This window comes from Martes martes (assembly GCF_963455335.1).
Source record: "Martes martes genome assembly, chromosome: 4".
NCBI lineage: Eukaryota > Metazoa > Chordata > Mammalia > Carnivora > Mustelidae > Martes > Martes martes.
The window spans coordinates 189317685-189339372 of record NC_137891.1 but is presented as its reverse complement, the minus strand read 5'-3'; the positions used below and the strand labels follow the sequence as shown (position 1 = coordinate 189339372).

Genomic DNA, 21688 nt, shown 5'->3' with positions numbered 1-21688 from the left:
CATGAACCAAGCCCTGGTGAGCTGGGCCAGGGGTGCAGTGAGGGGTCACGTGTTTGGCCGGCGAGGCCTGAGCCCAGGAAGGGCCTGGCTTCCCCGAGACCCGGTGGGCGACCTGAGTCTATTTCTAGACCGGCCGTGGGGCTCAGCTCCCCCGGGTCAGCTGCTTCCCGAAGACGGTAGGTCTGATCCGAGAAGGCCACACTCGTCCCCTCAGCCTTGAGAACGTCCTACCATGTGGGTGATGGGGAGGCAGGGCCCTTAACATACATAGACACCGCGCCGAAAGAAGCGGGTGATGTGGGGCCGGAGCACCGGCACGAAGAGTGGGACAGCGGGCAGTCGGGACCGGTGATGGACAAGAGACGGGAGCGAGCCGCCGTTCCCACGGGCTGCACTCAGGAAGCTAGTTGTCCTGCGGAGAGATGCATGCAAGTGTGTGAGCGTGAGTGTGCGTGCGTGTGTTCCTCCCTTTCTGGTTAGAAAAACAAGAGGAGAAAGAAAGAAAAGCTGGTGATTCACTGACAACCTTGAACTCGCTGGCCACAGGGGACACGGCCAGTCGGGGTCCCCGGGGCCCCTGGGGCCTGGTGTTCAGCTCTGGCTGGCACTGCCCACCCCCTCCCGTCAAGGGCAGAGGCCAGTGCCCATCAGCCTGAGCCTGGCTCACTTCCGCATCCCGACCTGGGGGCGCTGCACTTCCCTTAAACACGCCCCCAGTTTCTAGCCAGGCCCAAACAGTAAGCAGCGCACACCACCAGGAGCCGTGCTCCCAAGCCCAGACGCCCTGACTAGGAATCCCCGAGCGAGCCGGTCACCCCTGAGGCCCCTCTCCCCGGACAGAAGGCAGGAGAGTTCCGGCGGTTGGTGTTTCCTCTCCCCACTGGGACAGAACCATGGAGGGGGTCAGGGAGTGGCAGGGAGCCCTGGGGGAGCTGGAGCAGGTGCACACATGGCTGCAGGCCGTGGCTCCGTCCACCTGGGGAGCGATTTCAGAAGACCTGGGCCGCCGCGTTACAAATACTCCTGGGAAACACGGCACAAAGAGCAGGCGTGCCCCCGCCTTCTGGTGCGGAAGGTTGAGGAGCCCGAGATTGGTCCAGGTGGGAAGGCACGGGGGATCTTCAGTAGTCCGCTGGCCCCTGGAGGCCAGCCCCAGGGTAGAGTGCGCACACACACACATATGTGTGTGCACACACATGCAGGTACACGTGCAGATGTGCGCACACATGAAATGCACGTGCACGCACATTCGTGACATGCATACATACATGTGCCTTGTGTACACGTACACACAGGCATGTGAGCATGCGCACAGACACATATGTGAGCACACCTACACGTGCATGCACACACGTGTGCCCATAGGTGCACGTGCACTCATCCAAGCATTGTGCAGATGCATGTATGTGCACACCTACACCCATGAGTCCATAGGTACATGCATGCACACGCAAGCATGCGTGCAGACACTTGCGTGCACACCCACACGCGCATGCACACACGTACCCATAGGTGCATGTACACGCATGTAAAATGCATGCAGACACTTGCGTGCACACCCACATGCGCATGCACACACGTACCCATAGGTGCATGTACACGCATGTAAAATGCATGCAGACACTTGCGTGCACACCCACACGCGCATGCACACATGCCCATAGGTACATGTACATGTGTGCAAGCATGCATGCAGACACCTGTGTGCGCACCCACACGTGTATGCACACAGGTACCCATAGGTACAAGCACATGCATGTAAACATGCGTGCAGACACTTGTGTGCACATCCACACACACACGCACATGTACGCCCACAGTACATGTACACACATGTAAGCGTGCATGCAGACATACATGCGCATACCCCCACGTGCACACACCGGCTTACACAATACCGTGTGCCATGCGTGCACACACATACACGCATGTGCACACATACACACGCGTAGGCCGCTCCGGATCGCGGGGCCCGCAGCGCCCAGCCCCCCTCCCCCCGCAAGGTTTCCTGGTAATTTCATATCGTGTTTGTGTTTGCTTCCTGCTGATGCTTTAGGTGAGGTCTGCCACAAATCCTACACCCAGTTCTCCAACCTGTGCCGGCACAAGCGGATGCACGCTGACTGCCGCACGCAGATCAGGTGCAAGGACTGTGGACAGATGTTCAGCACCACCTCCTCCCTCAACAAACACCGGCGCTTCTGCGAGGGCAAGAACCACTACACGCCGGGCGGCGTCTTTGCTCCGGGCCTGCCCTTGAACCCCAGCCCCATGATGGACAAGGCGAAGCCCCCCCCCAGCCTCAACCACGCCAGCCTGGGCTTCAGCGAGTACTTCCCGTCCAGGCCGCACCCGGGCAGCCTGCCCTTCTCGGCGGCGCCCCCCGCCTTCCCCGCCCTCGCCCCAGGCTTCCCGGGCATCTTCCCCCCATCCCTGTACCCCCGGCCACCGTTGCTACCTCCCACGCCACTGCTCAAGAGCCCCCTGAACCACACCCAGGACGCCAAGCTCCCCAGCCCCCTGGGGAACCCGGCGCTGCCCCTTGTCTCCGCCGTCGGCAACAGCGGCCAGGGCGCCACGGCCGCCACGGGACCCGAGGACAAGCTCGAGCATCGCCTAGAGGACTCCTACGCTGAGAAGCTCAAGGCGAGAGGCAGCGACATGTCGGACGGCAGTGACTTTGAGGACGTCAACACCACGACAGGGACCGACCTGGACACAACCACAGGCACGGGCTCAGACCTGGACAGCGACGTGGACAGCGACCGGGATAAGGCCAAGGACAAGACCAAGGCGGCGGAGGGCAAGCCCGAGCGCGGGGGCGGCGCGGCGCCCCCGGGGGCCCCGAACAGTGTGGGCGAGGTGCCCGTCTTCTACTCCCAGCACGCCTTCTTCCCGCCGCCCGACGAGCAGCTGCTGGCGGCCCCCGGCGCCGCGGGCGACTCCATCAAAGCCATCGCCTCCATCGCCGAGAAGTACTTCGGCCCCGGCTTCGTGGGCATGCAGGAGAAGAAGCTGGGCTCGCTGCCCTACCACTCCGTCTTCCCCTTCCAGTTCCTGCCCAACTTCCCCCCGGCCCTCTGCCCCTTCGCGGACCGCTCCCTTGCCCACAATTTGCTGGTCAAGGCCGAGCCGAGGTCACCCCGGGACGCCCTCAAGGTGGGCGGCCCCAGCGCCGAGTCCCCCTTCGACCTCACCACCAAACCCAAAGAGGCCAAGCCCGTGCTGCCCGTGCCCAAGGCGCCCCCGGCCCCAGCGTCCGGGGAGGAGCAGCCGCTGGACCTGAGCATCGGCAGCCGCGTCCGAGCCAGCCAGAACGGAGGGGGACGGGAGCCCCGCAAGAACCACATCTACGGGGAGCGCAAGCTGGGGGCCGGGGAGGGGCTGCCCAGGGCGTGCCCGGCGCAGCTGCCCCAGCAGCCGTCCCTGCACTACGCCAAGCCGTCGCCCTTCTTCATGGACCCGATCTACAGGTATTAACACGCCCCGCCTTCACCTGCTCTCCCAAGGGCCCTCGAGCCGGCCAGGCAGCAGCGCTGACAGCTGCTGGGCTTCCCAGCCTCCCCTCCAACCCCACCTGGGTCCCCCTCTGTCTGCAGCCGCCTTCTCCGGACCAACCCTGCCTCTTCCCAAACTTTCCTCTGTTCCCAGTGCCTACACTTCCCCAAGGCCACCCTGGGGGGGCCCCACCAGCCGCTGGAGCCATGGTGGGGGTTTCCGGTGGCCCAGCAGAGACCAGAGTCTCCAGAGGAGAGGACGGGGGCGGGGGGGGCTCTGGAGGGTTTGCCGACCATCAGCCCCAGCCCTTTGGTAGCCCTCCCAGGGAGGGGCCGGCTGAGTCCCTCCCCTCCCCCATCTCTGGGCGGGCTTAGATCAGGTGGGTGTAATAGGTGGGAGGGGCCTCGCCTCCCCATCACGCAGGGCCTACGGGTGCTATGCCACTGGCTCAGCCTTAAGGAGAGAGGGCTGTGCCCGTGGTGGGCCTTGGGAGGGAGGCCCGGTGGGGCGGGAACCGTGCCCAGCTGGGAGAGGGGCCTGTGTGCAGACACACGTGCGTGTACACCCCGTGTTCAGGGAGCACGGGAGCACAAGGCCTGTGTTCCCAAGGGGCCAGCAGCAGCCTGGTGGTGGGCGTGCAGGTGGGGAGCCCAGATCCACAAAGGTGCACATGGGACAGAACAATACCAGCAAGACAGCCGCCGGGCGGGGGAGGGGGGAGGAGAGGCCAGGCCAGGTCCTGCCCACTGCACTCAGCAGTGGGTCTAGGGGCCTTGGGCTGAGGAGGCGATGCCCGGGCTCCAGCTTTGCCCGTAGACACCGCGAGATGTCTGAGTGCAGGGTCGCCCCACATCGTCTCCCTGTACCCCAAGCCCATCAAGATAAACAAGAATGGGTGGCGTTTGAAGGGCTTTCCCCAGGCAAAGCTTGGGTGACCCCATCTGCCTGGAAGCAGGCTGGCCCCCGGGCTAGGGGTGGGGGCCCTCCCCTACTCCCGGGGGCCTCCCGGGAAACCCCGCACTGTGCCCACAGGCCAGCCCCCCGATCCCGTTCCCCTTCACACACATAACCCACCGTCCTCCATTCCCCGGGTTTAGGGAACCCTAACACCGCCAGGCTTCAGAGCAAGACGCCTGCCAAGCCAGCCTCCCGCACAACCAACACTGCCTCCCTAGGAGAGGACCCCTCCCAGCCTCCCCCTCTCTCTCCCTCCCGGCCAGCCTGGGGGTCCTGCGGGGCTCCTCCCGGGGGTCAGTGCCGTCTTGCGGCTCACGCTCCTCTCCTGGCACCCCGCTCCACTCCATCCCCCCCACCCCGCCAACTCCATCCTGCTCTCCCACTGTCCCAGCCGGGCCCTGGTGAGAGGCCGTGTTAGAGCGAGGCCCTCGTGCGGACCAAAGGGAGCGGCTGGTGTAGGGTGTGCTCAGAGGGGCCGTGTCTGCGTGCGGGGACGTGGCCGGTGTCCCCAGACGGCACTTTGTGACTCTCTACCTCCGCGAGGAGACTGAGGCTGGCGTTGCTGGGAGGCAGAGCAAGGAGGGATCTCAGGACCCGCCCCGGCCACTTTCTCCCCTTGCTCTGTGAGGTGCAGTGTTGTCGCCAGCATTTGAAAAACATTCTAGAATGATCCTCTCCAGCTGCCCTTGCGAGGGTTTAGGTAGACCCTACCTGGCCACCACAGGGAGGCCCCGGCGACCCCCTGGGATGACAGCTGGGGTTGTTGGGGGAGTCTGGGGAGACTTGCAGGGGTCCAGGCCCGGGCGTGGTGACGGGGAGCACGTGCAGGTTGCGGAGCGAGCGATCAGGCAGGGGCAGGCTCAGAGGCTCCGTCACTGTCAGGTGGGACGTGTCAGGTGAGACACAGTAATCGGGGGCCACGGAAGCAGGGGCCCCCACCCCGTGATTGGGAGGCTCAGGGGGCACCGTCCCTGCACAGCCTCGGACAGCTCGGTGAGGTACGTAACCCTCGGTGGTGTTGTCCAGCAGGGTGGAGAAGCGGAAGGTGACGGACCCCGTGGGAGTCCTGAAGGAGAAGTACCTGCGGCCGTCCCCGCTCCTCTTCCACCCCCAGGTGAGGCCCCGGGGCGCCAAGCCTGCTGGGAGGGTGCGCCTTGGGACCCCAGTGCTGGGGCCTTCCAGTCGGGCCGTCCAGGCAGGCAGGTCTCTGCAGGGGGCTGGCCCCGAGCGCCCATGCAAGCGGACCTCAGCCTCCCTGCCCGTCAGAGGCCCACGGGGATTCTCTCCCACAGCCCTTACGGGTCACCGCAAGGCCGAAGAGGGTGAGAAGGGCCAGGAAGTGTGACGACGGAGGGCGGTGCTCTGTGGGGCAGCCCCATGGGTCCTTCGGAGGTGGCCCAAGACCCCAGACCGTGGCGGTGCTCACCGACCACAGTGCAGGCTCTCGGAGGGGCAGTGGGCGTCAGCAAGGCAGTGGACAAAAGCTCAGATCCAGGGAGTCCAAAAACGTGGGACGTGGGGGACAGACGCGAGAGGCATAGGTATGAGCGAGACGCTTACGAAGGACCAGGAGCGCAGGGACCTGAGCACAGCAGGCACGGGAGGGGGCAGAGAGGGTGGGGGACAGGACAGAAGCAGATGGTTGGCCCCAAGGACAAAGGGTCCCAGGAGGCGGTGGGCAGGAGGGCCCCCCTCCCCCACGGCTGTGGGGCAGGCAGGGCTGACCACTAAGACTAAAGTTGGGGCTCTGGGAAAGAGAACCCCCAAGTCTGGGCAGTGGCCACACACCCCACCTATAGACACCCGTGTCCAGCCCCCGGCCTTGTCCCCACAGCGCATAGGCACCGAGACGCCGCAGACACGGGGATGGGCAGCAGAGCCGGGCAGAGGCTCCCTGGTCCTGCCTGAGGGCCCAGCTGTGCCCCCTCCTCGGGACCCCACCTCCTCCCCAGAGCCACAGTCTCCCCCACCCCACTTGGGGATCCTGGGAGCTAAACTGTGGGATGCCCTGAGCCAGACTCCGGACCAGGCCATTGTTCTCGGTGTTTCCCACCTCGGACACACATCCCCAGGTTGTGAAACCTGCCCCTGCCTGGGTTCACAGCTAAACTTAGTGCCTCCCATTGTTTCGCTGGGGCCGCGGGCTTTGCTTAATAACTTCCCCCGATTTTCCTCGGGTCAGGCTGGAAAAAGCCGACAAGGCCACCAGGCGCATCCTGTGTTTGTGTTTGTGCGGGAGCCGGGCCGGGAGTACCGGGGATATCAGCTGGGGCAGAGCAGGCTGGGCGGCCAGACCTGGGCGGCCTCAGGGAGACCCACCCAGGCCTAAGGAGGGGAGGCCTGGCAGGGGGCCGGCGGCCCATTGTCCCTCCTGCCTGCTCCCCCCGGCCCTGCTGCCCCTACTGCCTGCCCCTGGGCCCGAGCATGGGGCAGGGGGAAGGGAAGAGGACTAGGAGGTCACCCAATTAAGTGGTCTGAGGTCAGGCCGTCACTTGGGCACGATGACCGATGGGCTCTACGGAGCACAGGGCCGCTCCTCGTGATGTCAGCGCACGGCGGCCAGGCAGGACTTCGCCGGGGCCTTCGGTTTGGGAGGCCTGACACGTGCGTGCAGCCCCAGGGGACAGGGCGGGCCTGGCCCCTCAGCACTTCTGGAGCTCCAGGCAGTCTCGGTGTGGAGAGTTCCAGAACCTTCTAAGGCTGTGGCTAAGACTGAGACAGAGCCAGGTGGGCAGTGGCGCTGACACACCCGGGGTCCCCATCGTCCTGGCCGTGGAGGACCCACCGCCGAGGTGCGAGACAGCTGCCCTCAGCCCGTCAGCAGGGACAGGGTGGGCAGCACAGGCGGGCGGTGTGTGTCTGAGGACGGCACAGGCACCCCCGGGGGGGACGGAGCGGAACAGCAGCCCCTGCCCTGTGCCGTCTGGGGCTCTGATCACAACTCTGCCCGCCAGGTGGAAAGGGCCAGGGCCGCACCCCAGAGTCCTCCCCGAGCAAGCCCTCGGCGTCTCCAAGGCCTGGAGAGGTGGCTCCTCTGGTCCTTGTCACCGCATCCCGCGCCGGGTCCCGTGGGCCTCCTGCTCTGGTAGTTCAGCTGGCAGCGTCTGGCCCTGGGCTGCGGGACCCCCGGAGAACTCTGCCGCAATCATGGCCCGGACCCGCGGACACTTTTAACCCGGGGTGCAGGGAGCTACCTTATTCCAAGAGAGACAGACAGACAGAGAGACAGACAGACAGAGAGAGGAGAGAAGAGCGGAAAGTGATTATGTCCGGGAGTGTCAGGCCAGCAGGATGGTGCTGGGGGGTTTCCAAATCTGGGGACTGCCACCACGAGGCTGCAGTGTGCCCCCCGCCCCACATGTCCCCAGACAGGCAGAGAGGCGAGCTGGCGAAGGCTGGTTCCGGCTCCCCCGGCCTGGGCCCTGGGCTGACGCGGGGCTTCCAGGAAAGGACAGGGCAGGGCTGGGTGCAGGAAGTGAGTGTCCGCCGGGAGGCCGAGAAGCCCCAGAGAGGGCTGGTTGCACCCCCAGCCCGGAGCCCGCACGGGCTTCTGGCCCTGGCCCAGCAGGGGACGTGCCTGGCCCCGGGGTACCCGGGGGGGTCTGGGGGTGAGGCCAGCCTCCTCAGGGGGACCCTCCGTCTCTCCCACCCTCCTGCCGGCAGATGTCCGCCATCGAGACCATGACAGACAAGCTGGAGAGCTTCGCGGCCATGAAGGCGGACTCGGGCAGCTCCCTGCAGCCCCTCCCCCACCACCCCTTCAACTTCCGGTCCCCGCCCCCCACGCTCTCAGACCCCATCCTCAGGAAGGGCAAGGAACGCTACACCTGCAGGTGAGGCAGGGGTGGGGGCTGGCGGGCGGCCCCGGCCAGGTAGTCGCAGGGGTCGCGCTATGGCCGTGAGCGCGGGCTTCCTGGAAGGACATGACAGCCACAGCACAGTGTGGTGGCAGCCACCAGTCTGTCCACCGGTGGTAGTCATCCGCGGCCCACGTGGGTGTGTGTGGGCCCGACGTCCCCTGCCCCCGCGGGCTCTGTTCCCGTCAGCACCAGGACACGCAGCCTTAGCCTAGCCGGTCAGAACCCGGAGGGCCTGAGGCCGAGCGGGGCTGGTCCCCGTTTAACCAAGGCCCCGGAGTCAGGTGAAAGCCTGGTATTGGGGAGAGGCATGCACGGCGTCCATCCCCGGCTGCACGAGCCTGTCCTAGCGGGGGCAAGCCAGCTCAGCCGCCCTCCGGCCGCTCAGGGAAGGGGCAGAGCCCCAGCAGGCCAGAGTCGGCAGAGCCCACCTGCCCCCCCGGTATGGGGCCTCGGGCCTAGACCCCAGGTCGGAGGAACCTCATCAGGAAAGCATACGGGCGCCGGAGTCCAGCAGTACGACGGCCTCACGACCTCCCCGCCCCTCCACCGCAGGTACTGCGGCAAGATCTTCCCCCGATCAGCAAACCTCACGAGACACCTGAGGACACACACCGGGGAGCAGCCATACAGGTAGGAGCCGGCAGCCTCGTGTCCGGTGAGACAGGGAGGGTGGGGGCGGGAGCCGGTGTCACGTGGCTTCTTGGGCCCCCTCCTGGCCTCACAGCCATCCTGGGCCCTGGGGCCTCCTAGAGATTAGGCAAGAGGTGCCCAAGTGGGCTACCTGAAGATTCCTGCTCCCAGAGTGGGGTGCCCGGGAGCGGCTCGCCCACCTGCCGCTGCCGCCTGGGGCAGGGCGCTCAGAGCAGCGCTGGCCAAAGCCGGGGCCCCAGGTGGGCTGTTGGGGAAGCTTCGCTCCACCCCGTCCCTGCTCAATGCCCCGACAGTGGCCGGTGGGCCGGGGCGGGTGCCTCGGGAAGGGCGGGCAGTGGAAAAGGAGCTCCGTGCAAATTCGGGTCCCAGCCCAGGGTGGGGTGTCCTGAGAGGTTCACTTGCCAGCCCTGGACAGAAACTGCGTGTCTGCTCCCCTCCTGTCCCCTCCACGCTGGGCTTCTGCCCGCAGAGATGCCGCCGGACCGCAAGTCCGCGTGGGAGCGTCCGCCTTTCCTGTTCCCAAGCGGGGAGTCGGAGGCTCAGACCATGACTCGCCCAGAGTCAGTGTTCACGGCGGCTCCAACAGCCCCTTCTGCCCCCGCAAGAAGCAGATCGTGCTCCTTGGTCTGGGGGCCTTTGTCAGGCAGAAGGCTGGGGTGACCGGGACCCCACCCAGGGAGGGGCCTGAGAGTTGGCATTTTAAATGAGGGCCCCAGGTGGCAGCGACCAGGGGGCACATCGGGGTAGGCGCTGGTTTAAATGCCACGACCTCACCCCGGGGTGTGCCCGGTCCGGTGAGCGGCCGTCAATGGGAAGAAGGAGCTTGGCATGGTTTTTAGGTTGGCAGCAGGAGGCTCCTACCGCCGGCCCTACGGAGTCCCCCACTAGCCCCACACTCAGTGTGCGTCCCCGTCCCTGGGGAAGCCGGCCACGTGGGGAGCCCGCCACAGCTGTGGTCCCACGCCCCCCGAGATGTAACAGGCGCCCCGACCGCCACAGGGCCGCGTCCTCTACAGAGCTGGGCGCCCCCGCCAGTCCCGAAACACGGGCCCCCCGCCCCCTCCCCCGAAAGTGGCTTGCAACTCCACAAAGGCTCGCAGAGGAAGGACGGACTTGGTCTGGCCTCCTGCCTGAAATGAGAGCCGCCTTCTGGACAGTGTTGCGTGTGGGAGCCCCCAGAGGGTCGGGCTGTGTTTATAGAAGAATTTAATTACCATTGATTTCTTTTGCTCTCTCCAATCTGTGAGTTTAGGCTTGCGTAACAATAATTGCTTTGAAAGTTTGCGTTGCAAATCCTGACTTTATCTGGCTCGGAGCAGCCCTGAGATGGGGAGTGTGGTGCTTGTGACTTCTGCCATCCGGCTCACTTGGGTCATTGGAAGAATTTAAATCGGAAGAAGAAAGTTCTCCCGTCATCCACCCGTCCGTCCACAGAAACCAGCCATCCCCGGGGCAGGCCCCACCAAAGGGGAAAGCCCCCTCCCCCGGGGAGGCCGATTCGCCGCGCCTGCTGCCGGCCTCTGAGCTAGGGTCCAGGCCGGCCCCACCTGTGCCGCGCCACGTGCGCCCCTGAGGCCCCTCGTGAGCAGGCTGTAGGGTGACAGTCAGACCAGACAACCCGGGACACCCTTCCTTTTCCGTCCTTGTCTGAGATTACCTGAAATCGCTCAGAATGTCTTCCAAAGCCCTGATTTCAGGTGAGAAACACCCTTCCATGTGACCGACGGTTTGCTTCCTGGAGAGAAGGTCGACTCTCCGGCCAGGCCTCGGCTAACGGCTTCTCCAGCTCAGAGATCCTGGCCTCAGGTTGGGAGACATGGTGCAGCTGAACACACTCAGTCCCTAACTGGGGCAGGGAGGGCTTGTCACGACGTGGGCTGGACGGACAGAAAACCGGCCTCGGCAATGAGGGGGCTGCTTCTCGCCTCCTTCCTGGAGGCCACGCCCGGGGTCCCTCCGGGACGCTCCTTGGCGGGGCCGTGGCCACGCTGTGGACACGCGCCTTTGCGGGCTGGCCTCCGAGCTCCTGCGGGACGTGAGGTTCTGACTTTGGGGACGCACGACTCTCCCTCTGCAGCTCCTTTCCTCCCCGTGAGCGAGGCCGCATTCCCCTTCCTCTGGTGGCCCAAACCTGTCCCCTGCTCTTCCGGCTCTGCGTTTCAGGATTTCCAAAATGTCTTTTCTTCCCTTGCCCTGCGCTCCCTGGGACAGCGGGTGGGGCCCGGCTGGGGCCCGGGGAGGACGCTGCGCCCTCCCCCGCCCTGTGCTGGCCATTCCCCCTTCGCTGGCTTCCCAGGGGGGCGGGGGTGCCTCGGTCACTACAAGGTCCTCTCAAGGCCCTCAGCTGCCGGCGCGGCCGGCCACTCCCCATCGCAGAGACCGCAGTGCCGTGTCGTTCCTCGCAGCGAGGCCATACATTTCCCAGGCCGCTTGTCAGCGTATTTACGACGCAAATCCCAGCTGCTCTGAGAACTCGGCTCCCGGAAGCCTGGGCTCACTGCTCCCCTAAGTCTCAAATGGGCTTCTTGGTCTGGGCCATTGATTCAGATCAGAACCAGGAGAGGGCCACACTCCCGTCTCTGCGGGAGCAAACCGAACGGGCGGCTCCCCCTGCCCCCCTCCAGCCCCACGGAGATTGGGAAGAGAACCCTGTTTCTGGTCACAGGAAACAACCCTGTGCAACCCCGGCTTCTACTCAGGCCTCCGACCGTTCGGAGACCGTGGAGCACTGTGAGGTGGAACCTGTCAAAACCCTGCTGGCTTCCCGAAGAAACACGGCAGGGCTTGCTGTGCGCGGGTGGGCCGAGCCCACGTGTGGACGGGCCCCGGGAGGCCCGTTGCCTGGGCAGGGGGCGAGCACCCAGACCGGCTCGGCCTTGCGCTTGGTCCTTCCTGAGCGATCGCCGTGAGGGGCAGGACGGTCATCTGGGAGCCTGACACCCGGGGGGCGAGGATCTGTCCGTGACGGAGCGAGACGGTGCGTCCTGGGACCTGACAGCCCTCCATTCTGGCCCCTCGTGTGGGGGAGCGCCGGGCCGCCGGGTTAGCCCGGCACCGCTGACCCCCCCCGCACGGAGGCTCCCTGGACGGCGGCGCTCGCTGCGTCTGAGAACGTCAGGAGACGTGGGAAGAGAGGCCTTCACCAAAGCCCCAGGCTCCAGGCGCTGGAGGCAGCTTAACCAGGCCCACGGAGAGCCGGCCGAGCACGTGTGCCGGGGCCGAGCACACAGAAGGGAAGGGTCGCTCGGGAGGAGGCCGGGAGCGCTGGCCCAGGCTGCTCCTGACAAGATCTCAGAGGCTCCTGGCCCCCGGCCGCGGAGGAAGCCGGAGTCAGCGACGCCGCAGCCAAGGAGCTCCAGAAACTGAATGAGAGAGTGGGAGACCCGGGGCCCCTCTAGCAGGGGCCTCCCTGTTCTCTGTGGGTCCATCGTCAGCCCCCCAGGGGGAATGAGGCAGGACGTCAGGGGACAGTTTTGCAAAGCTGCCCCTCAGGGCAGAGAAAGCTCGGCTCCTGGTCCAGCTCTTACAGCCCCGGAGGCCCCGTGCCGGTGGGGGCCTACCTCTTCCTGCCTCAGCGGCCCCCGGGGTGCACCGTGACTATCCAGACTGCCCTCGCAGGGGTCACAGGACAGCGCCACAAAGGCCCGCCTCACACAGGCCTGCTGGCCCGGCCCGACACCGCCCTCGGGCACGGCTCCGGACCCGGGGCTCGAGGCCTGGGTTCTGCACTGCAGCGATCGGGGTGGGGGGGCCTCCGGTGGGAACGCCCCACCACCGGGTCAGGACCGGTCCCTGGCGCCTTCCAAGCCGCACCCCCCACGCGTGCGCCCTGCGGGGCCCTGCTGCAGCCCGCCTGCCTCCTGTCCGGTTGCAGGAGCGTGTTTGGGCCCGTGGGCCCCTGACGGCCAGTGAAGCCGCCCTGGCGAGGGCTGAAGCCCAGATACACACACAACATGTGTGTGCATGCGTGCACATCAGCACACGTGTGCGTGCACCCGGACACAGCTGAGGTGGGCGCTCAGAGCCCTGGGAGCCGCTCCAGGAGGCCGTGGGGCCTCGGCTCCGAATTCCGCCACCAGGAGGCGCTGGCGCCCGGCGAGGCCGGGGTGTGCAGACCCGTGCTGGGGCTCCCCGCGCCCCCCTCCAGCCCCAGGCTCCCGCTCTCCGTTTCTGGTTTCTTGGTGCGGTTGGGTCCCGCAGTGGGAGGTTACCCTCCCTCTCCCGCCGCCCCCTCTCCTGCCGCCGGGGCTGCGAGCGGGTCGTGAAGGCCGCACCTCCGCGAGGCCCCACACCCGGCGGACTCTGCTCCCGTCGCAGATGTTCTGTGGACACGACTGAAGCCGTTGGAGGAAGAAGCGTCTTTTTCAAATTTTCCCGAGTGCACGGGCCGGCGGTCACCTTCCAAACGGGAGCGTAGGAATGACGGGATCTCAAGGCGTGCGGTGCCCTCGCCCAAAGGCTGTGGTCATTTGTCATCCTTGGAACAAGGGCGGCCTGATGGGCGGCGAGCCGGGGAGCCCCCGCACCGCCTTCCGGGGAGTGCAGACGCTGAAGAAGGCCTGGGGCCACCCCCGAGCCCCCGTCCACCCCATGAATTGGCAAGCTGCGGCTCGAGGACCCACTGAAAAGCGGCCAGGTCCCAGGCAGCTGTCCCCAAGCAGGGCGGGGGCCTCTCTGTCAGGGAGGAGCATTACCGGGAGCAGGTCTCCTTGGGGGCGGTCGGCGCGGGGGACGCTCCCGAGGGTCTTTCCATGGTGCACGGCCGCCCCCTTGAGGCCGCTGGGGGCATGTGTCTTCAGACAGGGCCTCGGAGCGGGGACCCAGACGCAGAGGCGGGAGACTGCAGGCCCAGGGGCGCGGCCCGCAGGGTCCCCTGAAGCGGCACGGCCGGTCCACCGCCTCCTTCACGTCAGCGGGCGGGGGACCGCTTCCTCCCGCCGCCGCGGGGCTCGGGGGGCTCAGCCTGCCGCCCTGGGGCAGCAGCGCCCTGGGAAACGGGGTGGGGGGCACCGGGGTCGCCGCCAGGCCGCAAGTGGGGGCTCGGCCCTCAGGGCAGGGCCCAGGCTGCTCTGAGACGTGTGTGTTCTCCAGGTGTAAGTACTGCGACCGCTCCTTCAGCATCTCCTCCAACCTCCAGCGGCACGTGCGCAACATTCACAACAAGGAGAAGCCCTTCCGGTGTCACCTGTGCAACCGCTGCTTCGGGCAACAGACCAACCTCGACCGGCACCTCAAGAAGCACGAGCACGAGCACGCCCCAGGTGCGGCCGGCGGAGCGCGCGATGGGGGGGGGGGGGAGCCAGGAGCTGCATCAGGAGGAGACGTCGGGTGGACGTGGGGGGAGACAGGAGAGGGGAGCAGAGAGGGGGAGGGGGAGACAGGGCATTGTGGGGGAAGCCAGGGGAGGCGAGGGGAAAGGAGGGGGCATAGGGAAGAGGGAGACGAGGCGCGCCCCTGCTCTGACGCTCCCCTCCCCCACAGTGAGCCAGCACTCCGGGGTCCTCACGAACCACCTAGGGACCAGCGCCTCCTCCCCCGCCTCCGAGTCCGACAACCGCGCACTTTTAGACGAGAAGGACGTCGCCTATTTCTCTGAAATCAGAAACTTTATTGCCGACAGTGAGATGAACCAAGCATCAACACGAACGGACAGACGGTAAGAAATCGATTCCGGACCCCGAGAAGGCCTAGACCCAGAGCCCACCTGTGTGGCCACGCCCAGAGGAGCGCCTCCGCCGGCACCGGCCCCCAGGGTGCCCCCAGGCAGGGACCGGGGCCGCGGCAGGGGAGACTGGACAGGGACCAGGGCCGCGGCAGGGGAGACTGGACAGGGACCGGGGCCGCGGCAGGGGAGACTGGACAGGGACCGGGGCCGCGGCAGGGGAGACTGGACAGGGACCGGGGCCGCGGCAGGGGAGACTGGACAGGGACCGGGGCCGCGGCAGGGGAGACTGGACAGGGACCGGGGCCGCGGCAGGGGAGACTGATGGGAGTCCATTCTTGCTTCAGCAAGTACTGCCCCCGCCGCCCCGCCTCCGAGTCTGGGTCTGGACGGGCGAGCAGAGTAAGTGTCCTGACCGATGACAGGTGTGGGGCGCTGGGTGCCGCACCAACGTGTTGGCCTGGTTTGGCATGGGTGTCAACGATGGGCGGCAAAGTGCGGACCAGGCGAGGTTTCCCGCCGTGAACCCTGCTGCGGTCTGAGAGTCCAGACAATCTCCATTTAACCCGAGGCACTGAAGGTGTCCCAACAGGAGTGTCACACACACACACACACACACACACACACACACACACACACACGAGACCACACAGGCATGCACACATGTACACACATGCACGTGTGCGAGAAGCCACGGGCGTGCACACATGTGCACACGCACTCACACACATACATGTGTGCACAAAACCACACGTGTGTACACAGGCATGCATGCGCAAGTACTGGCTTATGTATGTATGCAAATCCACGCGTGTGCACACGTGTGTGTATACACACATGAAACCACACGTGCATATAGAGGTGTGCACTCACAGTGCATGCACACATGCACGTACGCACATGCACGCTGACACATGCACATGGTGACGTGAAAATGGCAGAATTCACACTCAAGACGTAGAAGGTATTCTGCAGGACCCTGGACCCCAAGGCTCAGCCAGGGAGGGGCATTTCCTCTGGGGGCCCGCGGGGGAGGGCGCTTCAGACCCCCCAGGAAGACATTCTCCTGGGTGAGCGCCGGTGCCAGACCGGCTGGCAGAAAACCAGAGGCTCTCCAAACAGCAGGAAGCCTTGGGGAGCAATCGCCTAATTCTGCAGCGGAAAACTGAGCCCGGCGAAGGGGGGGGGCCTTGCTCCGGCCATCAAGCCAGGCCCAGAACCTAACAGCCAGAGCTCAGCCCTTAGACAGATCTGTGCACCGCCCACCCACCTCCAGCGAGGAAGGAGGGGTCTCAGCAAACCCGGCTCCCTCCAGGACAGGCCGTGTCTTCGGTCCTCCTAGGGGACAGGACAGGGGCACGGGGAAGGCTTATTGAATTTATAAATGAACGTGGCACTTGGATTTTGTCTGGGGCCATCACATCCTAAGTCATGCCGCCCCCCAGAAGGTGATCTTACCTGCCGGCCAGGTAGGGCCTGGGGCGGCTCCAAGGAGGGGATGGTGGGAGAGGCTGGCTGCGGGCTACTTCCCAGAGCCTGAGCCCCGCTCGGCAGTGGGGATTCCGGTCCGGGTGCCACTTTGTCTGCTCTGCTGTGGACAGAGCGCCCTGTCCATCCGAAGCTGCCGGCATGCATGCGATGGTGTCACGGGAACCTAGATCCCTGCCCCTTGGGGGGGGCATGGAGCCTGCGTTCAGAGAAAGTCACATGTGAAGACCCGGGTGCCAGGCCTTATCCGAGCCCTGCAGACAGGCAAGACACAACCAGGCTGTTGAACACCATCCTTTGAACTGAGACTCCCTGCATCCAGGACAGAGGCCAGTGAAGAACCTACAAGCATTTGCAAACAGCGTCCCCCACGGGGAGCACGGTCCTCCCGGAGCACCAGCGAGGCCCTCACGCTCATTCCCCGGGTGGCAGGCCCAGCTCTCGGCCGTGAGGAAGAGGAGGCCTCTCCAGGAAACCCGCTAGGACAGAGGGAAGAGGAGACGGCCCCACCCTGACCTTTGCCGCGGAGCATCTCACTGGGGCTTTCCAGACAGCCCCTGGTGGTGGTTCAGACAGAGGAGACCGGCCCCAGGTCCCTCGGGAGGCCCCAGGGCAAAGCCGGCCACAAACCCAGGCCCTCGGATGGCCTGTCCCGCTGAAGCCTTTGTCCTGGGTGCTGGGGAGCCTCCAGGAGATGCCCCATGTCGTGGTTGGGAGCGAGAACCACGATCACAGGTGACATGAATCCATCCGTCTGCGTGAAGTGATGAGACGTTTGGGGACAATGTCGACCTTATCCAGTTCCCATCTCAATCGGTTTCCTTCTGTCGACCATCAAGGAGGATTTAGGGACAGGCAGCCTTCCTGGTCCTATAACCCCTTTAACACCTGGGCTGAATTTTGTCCCCCACCAAATCCTAACCCCTAGTACATCAGAACAGGGCCTTCTTTGCAAAGAGGGTCTTTAGGGATGTAGTTGGTTAAGACGAGGTCGTCGGGGTGGCCCTCAACCCCACACGATGTCCTCAGGGGAGAGCGGGACACCGGCCACATGCAGGGAAGCACGGAAAGATGACAGAGCTGGGGGACGCGGAGAAGCCTGTCCCCGGGGCGCCGGGACCACCAGCCCCGGCCAGCGGCCGCGGCCTCGGGAGGAAGCAGGCCCGCCGGTGCCTCGGTCTCGGACTCCAGCCTCCAGGTCCAGATTCAGGAAGACACGCGTTCCTGGGGTTGACGCGCCGGCCCGGTGCAGGGTCCCGGCGGCCCCGGGGCGTCACGTGCTGCGGGGGCTGTTTGGAGGATAGCAGTGCAAGTGCTCTCTCTGCCTGAAGCTGCCGCCAGCCTGCCGGGCCCCACCCTCGGTCCCTGCCACCCCTCCCCAGGCACCCCTGCTTGATGCAGGCCTCCTGACAGTGGGCAGATCGGCCGTGGGGGCCACGCTCCCTGCTCTCAGAAGGGCTTGTGTGTAGACCCGCACAGTGCCCTTGGGTTCGATTAAACCTGCAGGGGGCTGCCTGGGGAACGTAACCCACGTCCCAGCCCCCAAGTCACCCACCTGTGCTGTTCGTCCCATCTGCGACGTAGGGGTGTTCCCATGTCACCACAAGGCACGGGCTCTGGCCTGCAAGTCACCCAGTGGAAAGCCAGAGAGGGACAGCGCCCTGGTCCCAGCCCGTGCCACTGGGCTCCAGGGCCCTTGGTGGTGGACAGACATGTTCCGGTGACGGCACAGGTGACCCCTGAGGAGGGAAGCGTCAGGCAGGGTTCTGCCTGTCTGGGATGGCAGGTCACCTGTCAACGTCTTGTATTTGCTCTGCAAAAGGCAAGGAGGGAAGGCGAGGATGGCTGAGAGCCTGGCCACCAGGGGCGTCCGTGGCCCGCCCATCTGCACAAGCCACTAGGTCTGGAGGCCGGGGCTCACTCGGAAAGGCTCCCCGCTCTGCCTCGACGCCGAGAGCAGGACTCCTGTCTCCCCCGACGGCCATGGACAGATGTCTGTGGGCCTTGCGAGGTCAGGAGGAACGGGGGCCGAGATGTGGGCTCAGGAGGTGTGCACCCGCCCTCCCTGTCCCCCCCGTCCTGCACACAGCACACCCGCCAGGCTGCCCTCGGGCGAGCGGCGTTTCCTGGAGAAATAAGAATGCTCACCCTCGCTTGGACTCTTGCCTTTTAAAAACGAGGATCCAGAGTGGAAAAGTCTCGGCCAGCTGGAGTGACCCCGAGGGAAATGAGGTGGGGCCTGGCCTACAGGACAGGAGCCGCCAGTCTCTGAAGCAGACCCTTCTGGGCAGGCCTCCCCGGCTGACAGCGGCCCAGCCCTCGTGCTTCGACACCCCGGGGTGCCGGACCTCCCAGATAGAGAGGGGACCCATCGCTCCGGGTGGCCAACGTCCCTACATCTTCGTGGCTGGCCAGGAGGAGTGAACAAGGGTCAATCAGCAAACCTCCCCAAGGACACCCCTTGTGCAGTGCCCAACCCTAGCTCCAGCAACTAAGAACCCCTCCCCACCTGACTGGCATTGGCTTCCTCCCCAACACACACACCCGGGATCCCTGGTGGCCAGTGTCCCCTCTGGCATCGCAGGAGGCCTGCTGCTGAGACCCCTCCCTGCCATGCCCTCAGTGGGCGCCCTTCTCTCCTTGGCCCACTCCTCAAGGGCGGCGGCCAAGGCCATGACCAGGAATGCAGACTCTCTTCACAGAGGGTGAGGGGAGAGCCAGCTGGAGCCCAGTTTCGGTCCTTTCGGGGTCCGAGACCAACTCCCTCCCCTGTCACTTCAGGCCAGAGGTCCAGGACCTGGACAGCGGCTCCCAATGTCCAGGCCTTGCCAGCGGGAAGCCGGAGGACGCCGAGGAGGAGGAGGAGGAGGAGGAGCTGGAGGAGGAGGACGATGACAGTCTGGCGGGGAAGTCCCAGGATGACACCGTGTCCCCCACGCCTGAGCCCCAGGGCGCCTACGAGGATGAGGAGGACGAGGAGCCCCCCACCTCCCTGGCCGTGGGCTTCGAGCACACCCGAAGGTGGGGACCGGCCCTCCGTGGGGGCGGGGCCTGGGCAGCCTCACGGGCTGGCGCCCGAGCGTCGTGAGGGCGGCCTCACCCTCAAACCACCCAGGACCCCACCATCCCCCGAGTGGGCTCACCCCCACTCCCAGCAGCCATCTCCACCACGGGAGGGGGGGCCCTCCACACGCAGGCCCAGGTGAGCCCCGGCCTGAGGAAGGGGGTCAGGGCCCAGACCACCTCCCAGAGGCTCCCTCACTAGCCGAGGCCTGGAGGCAGAGTGTGGGAGGGAGAGGCGGGAGCTGCGAGAGGGTGGGTCCTGCCGCCCCACTGTCTCTAGTGGTGGGCCCGGGCAGTGACGTCCGGCCCCAGCCGGGCTGTGCAGAGCAGGGGCTGAGCACAGCTTGGAAGCGGCCGGCTGGGGCCCTTACCCGCGTGGCCCGACTGCCCCCCGCCTACATCTGGCACCGGGGGTGCCCCCACGTTCCAGACCCTGCTGGGGAGAGCCCGGCAGATCCAGGAGGCCTGAGCTCCAGGGAGGCCAATCACCCCTGCCCCCGGGTTCCTGGGAGTCCCGGCCCCTCCAGAGCCGCCTCCAGACCCGTCCTCTGAGACCCGGGCGCCCCGCCTGCTGCTTGCGACGTGTGTGCACGTACTCACCACCCTCCACGCCCCTCTGTCCGTCCCTCTCTTGCATCCCTGTGGCTTCCGTCCAGGTGTCCGTGTGTCTGTGTGTCCGTGTCCTTGTGCATGTGGCTCGTGGAGATGCCGGGGCGTGCATGCCGGCACGGAGCCCGCCGTGGGGCGTCAGAGGCCCGACCGGCTGACGCCAGGCCCCCTCTCCCCGGTCATTGGCGCAGGTGTGCTCAGGAGCGGCCAGGCGGTGTGTTGGCTTTGGAGCCGATGCCGACTTTTGGGAAGGGGCTGGACCTCCGCAGAGCGGCTGAGGAAGCATTTGAAGTTAAAGATGTGCTTAATGCCGCCCTAGGGTCTGAGGCTTTAAAGCAGACACTGTACAGGCAGGCTAAGAACCAGGTAGGTACCCAGCAGAGCCCCCCGCCCTGGCACCCCCAGGCTGGAGGGCAGGTTGTGGCCGTGCCTCCTTTGCTGGTGGCTGGTGCCTGGGGCACGGCAGGACCACGGTCCCTGGGCCCATTGCATCAGCTAGAGAGACACCCGAGTGACCGCTACTTCCCCGCAAGCAGGGGTGGGGCAGGGAGAGACTGAGACAGGCGAATGTGAGCCGGGTGCTCACAAGGGCGTGGGTCACTGTGCTCTCGTCCCCCGTGGCAGGCGTCCACGGGCAGCTGTCCAGCCTGGAAGCTATGTGGGCCTCCCTCCTGGCTGGTGGCCCAGGCTTCTCTTAAAGGCAGCTGTCTGTCACGCAGTCACTAATTCCCACCTGGAGCAGTGACAGGGTCAGCGAGCGCACCCAGGCGGGCCTCGACCCCGTTCCTTAGTGCACGTGGCCACAGGGCCCTGCTTCCGGCTTCCATCCATCTGGAGGGGCAGGGTCTCAGGTCAGCCCACCCCAAGTCTCAGCGAAAATCGTCTGCGTGTCTGTCTTTGTCTTTTACTAATCCTGTCCCGAGTGTAAGCCCGGGTGGGAGGAGGGTTGGCCTTTCCCCCACACCGCTCTGCTCCGAGTGGAGCCCCAGGTCCCATGGCCTCGCGCCCTGTGGCTCCACGGAGTAGCCGTGCTCCCTCCTCCGGGCTCAGCTCAGACGGGCCATGCATCCCTTCCCCGGGTAGCTGTGTGCTGTCCCCACAGCTGTCCAGACGGGCAGCCCCCAGTCCACCAGACAGGGACGGCCTCTTACAGACGACCAGGATTCCTGGGGCCCTTGCAAAAGTGGGGGAGGGGCAGAGAGGTGACTGCAGGGGGAGCAGCAGGGGAGACCCCGTGCATGGAGGCCGGGACCACGGCATCTCATCCCTCCGCGCGGGAGCCCAGCTGACCTGCGCACAGCCCCCAGCCCCAGCGCCCACCGCATCTTCCTCTTCCGGGCCCTAGGGGAGACTCTGGCCTTTCCCATCCCAGTCTGGATCTGGGCAAGACTGAGCCCAGCCTGAGGCAGTGGGGGGCCAGGAAGGGCCAGCCTGGGATCTCAGAACCCCAGCTCACCTGTCTGTCCTGTGTGTGTGTGTGTGTGTGTGTGTGTGTGTCTTCTCCCCGGCCAGGCGTATGCAATGATGCTGTCCCTTTCCGAGGACGCTCCTCTCCACACCTCCTCCCAGAGCCCTCTGGATGCTTGGTTGAACATCACAGGAGCCACGCCGGAGTCTGGAGCCTTTAACCCCATCAACCACCTCTGACGGGCCCAGGAGGGGCCGGGGTCAGAGTCCAAGAAGGGCAGCCTCAGGGCCCCATCGTCCCCACAGATATCCCAGCTGTGGAAAATGGAGAAGGGAGCCTCGGGGAGCGGCATGGCCTGGGCCAGAGAGACCCCTCCTCCCCGTCACCTGCGTCGACCAGTCCTCAGCGTCCGTCCCCCCTACACATACCATGGCTTGGCTCTAACTTTTCCAATGAAAACTCAGAACCCAGGAGTCCCTGAGCCGTCCCAGA

General features: G+C 65.8%; 1 protein-coding gene across 3 annotated transcripts in view; it reads left to right on the top strand.

The window, feature by feature from the left end:
* Positions 1-21435, top strand: part of PRDM16 (PR/SET domain 16) — a gene marked incomplete at both ends in the record, with an annotated part of 299365 nt that extends 277930 nt beyond the window's left edge. Inside the window, 9 exons of one of the 3 annotated variants that reach the window (XM_080802202.1) lie at positions 2057-3473; positions 5485-5569; positions 8119-8288; positions 8868-8945; positions 14058-14227; positions 14448-14622; positions 18898-19137; positions 19980-20154; positions 21301-21435. In XM_080802202.1, coding sequence (XP_080658328.1) covers positions 2057-3473; positions 5485-5569; positions 8119-8288; positions 8868-8945; positions 14058-14227; positions 14448-14622; positions 18898-19137; positions 19980-20154; positions 21301-21435 — 2645 coding nt within the window. Of the gene's footprint in view, positions 1-2056; positions 3474-5481; positions 5570-8118; positions 8289-8867; positions 8946-14057; positions 14228-14447; positions 14623-18897; positions 19138-19979; positions 20155-21300 lie in introns of all 3 variants that reach the window. The other 2 variants (XM_080802203.1, XM_080802201.1) reach the window with 2 other exon arrangements.
* Between the last annotated feature and the right edge of the window lie 253 nt (positions 21436-21688).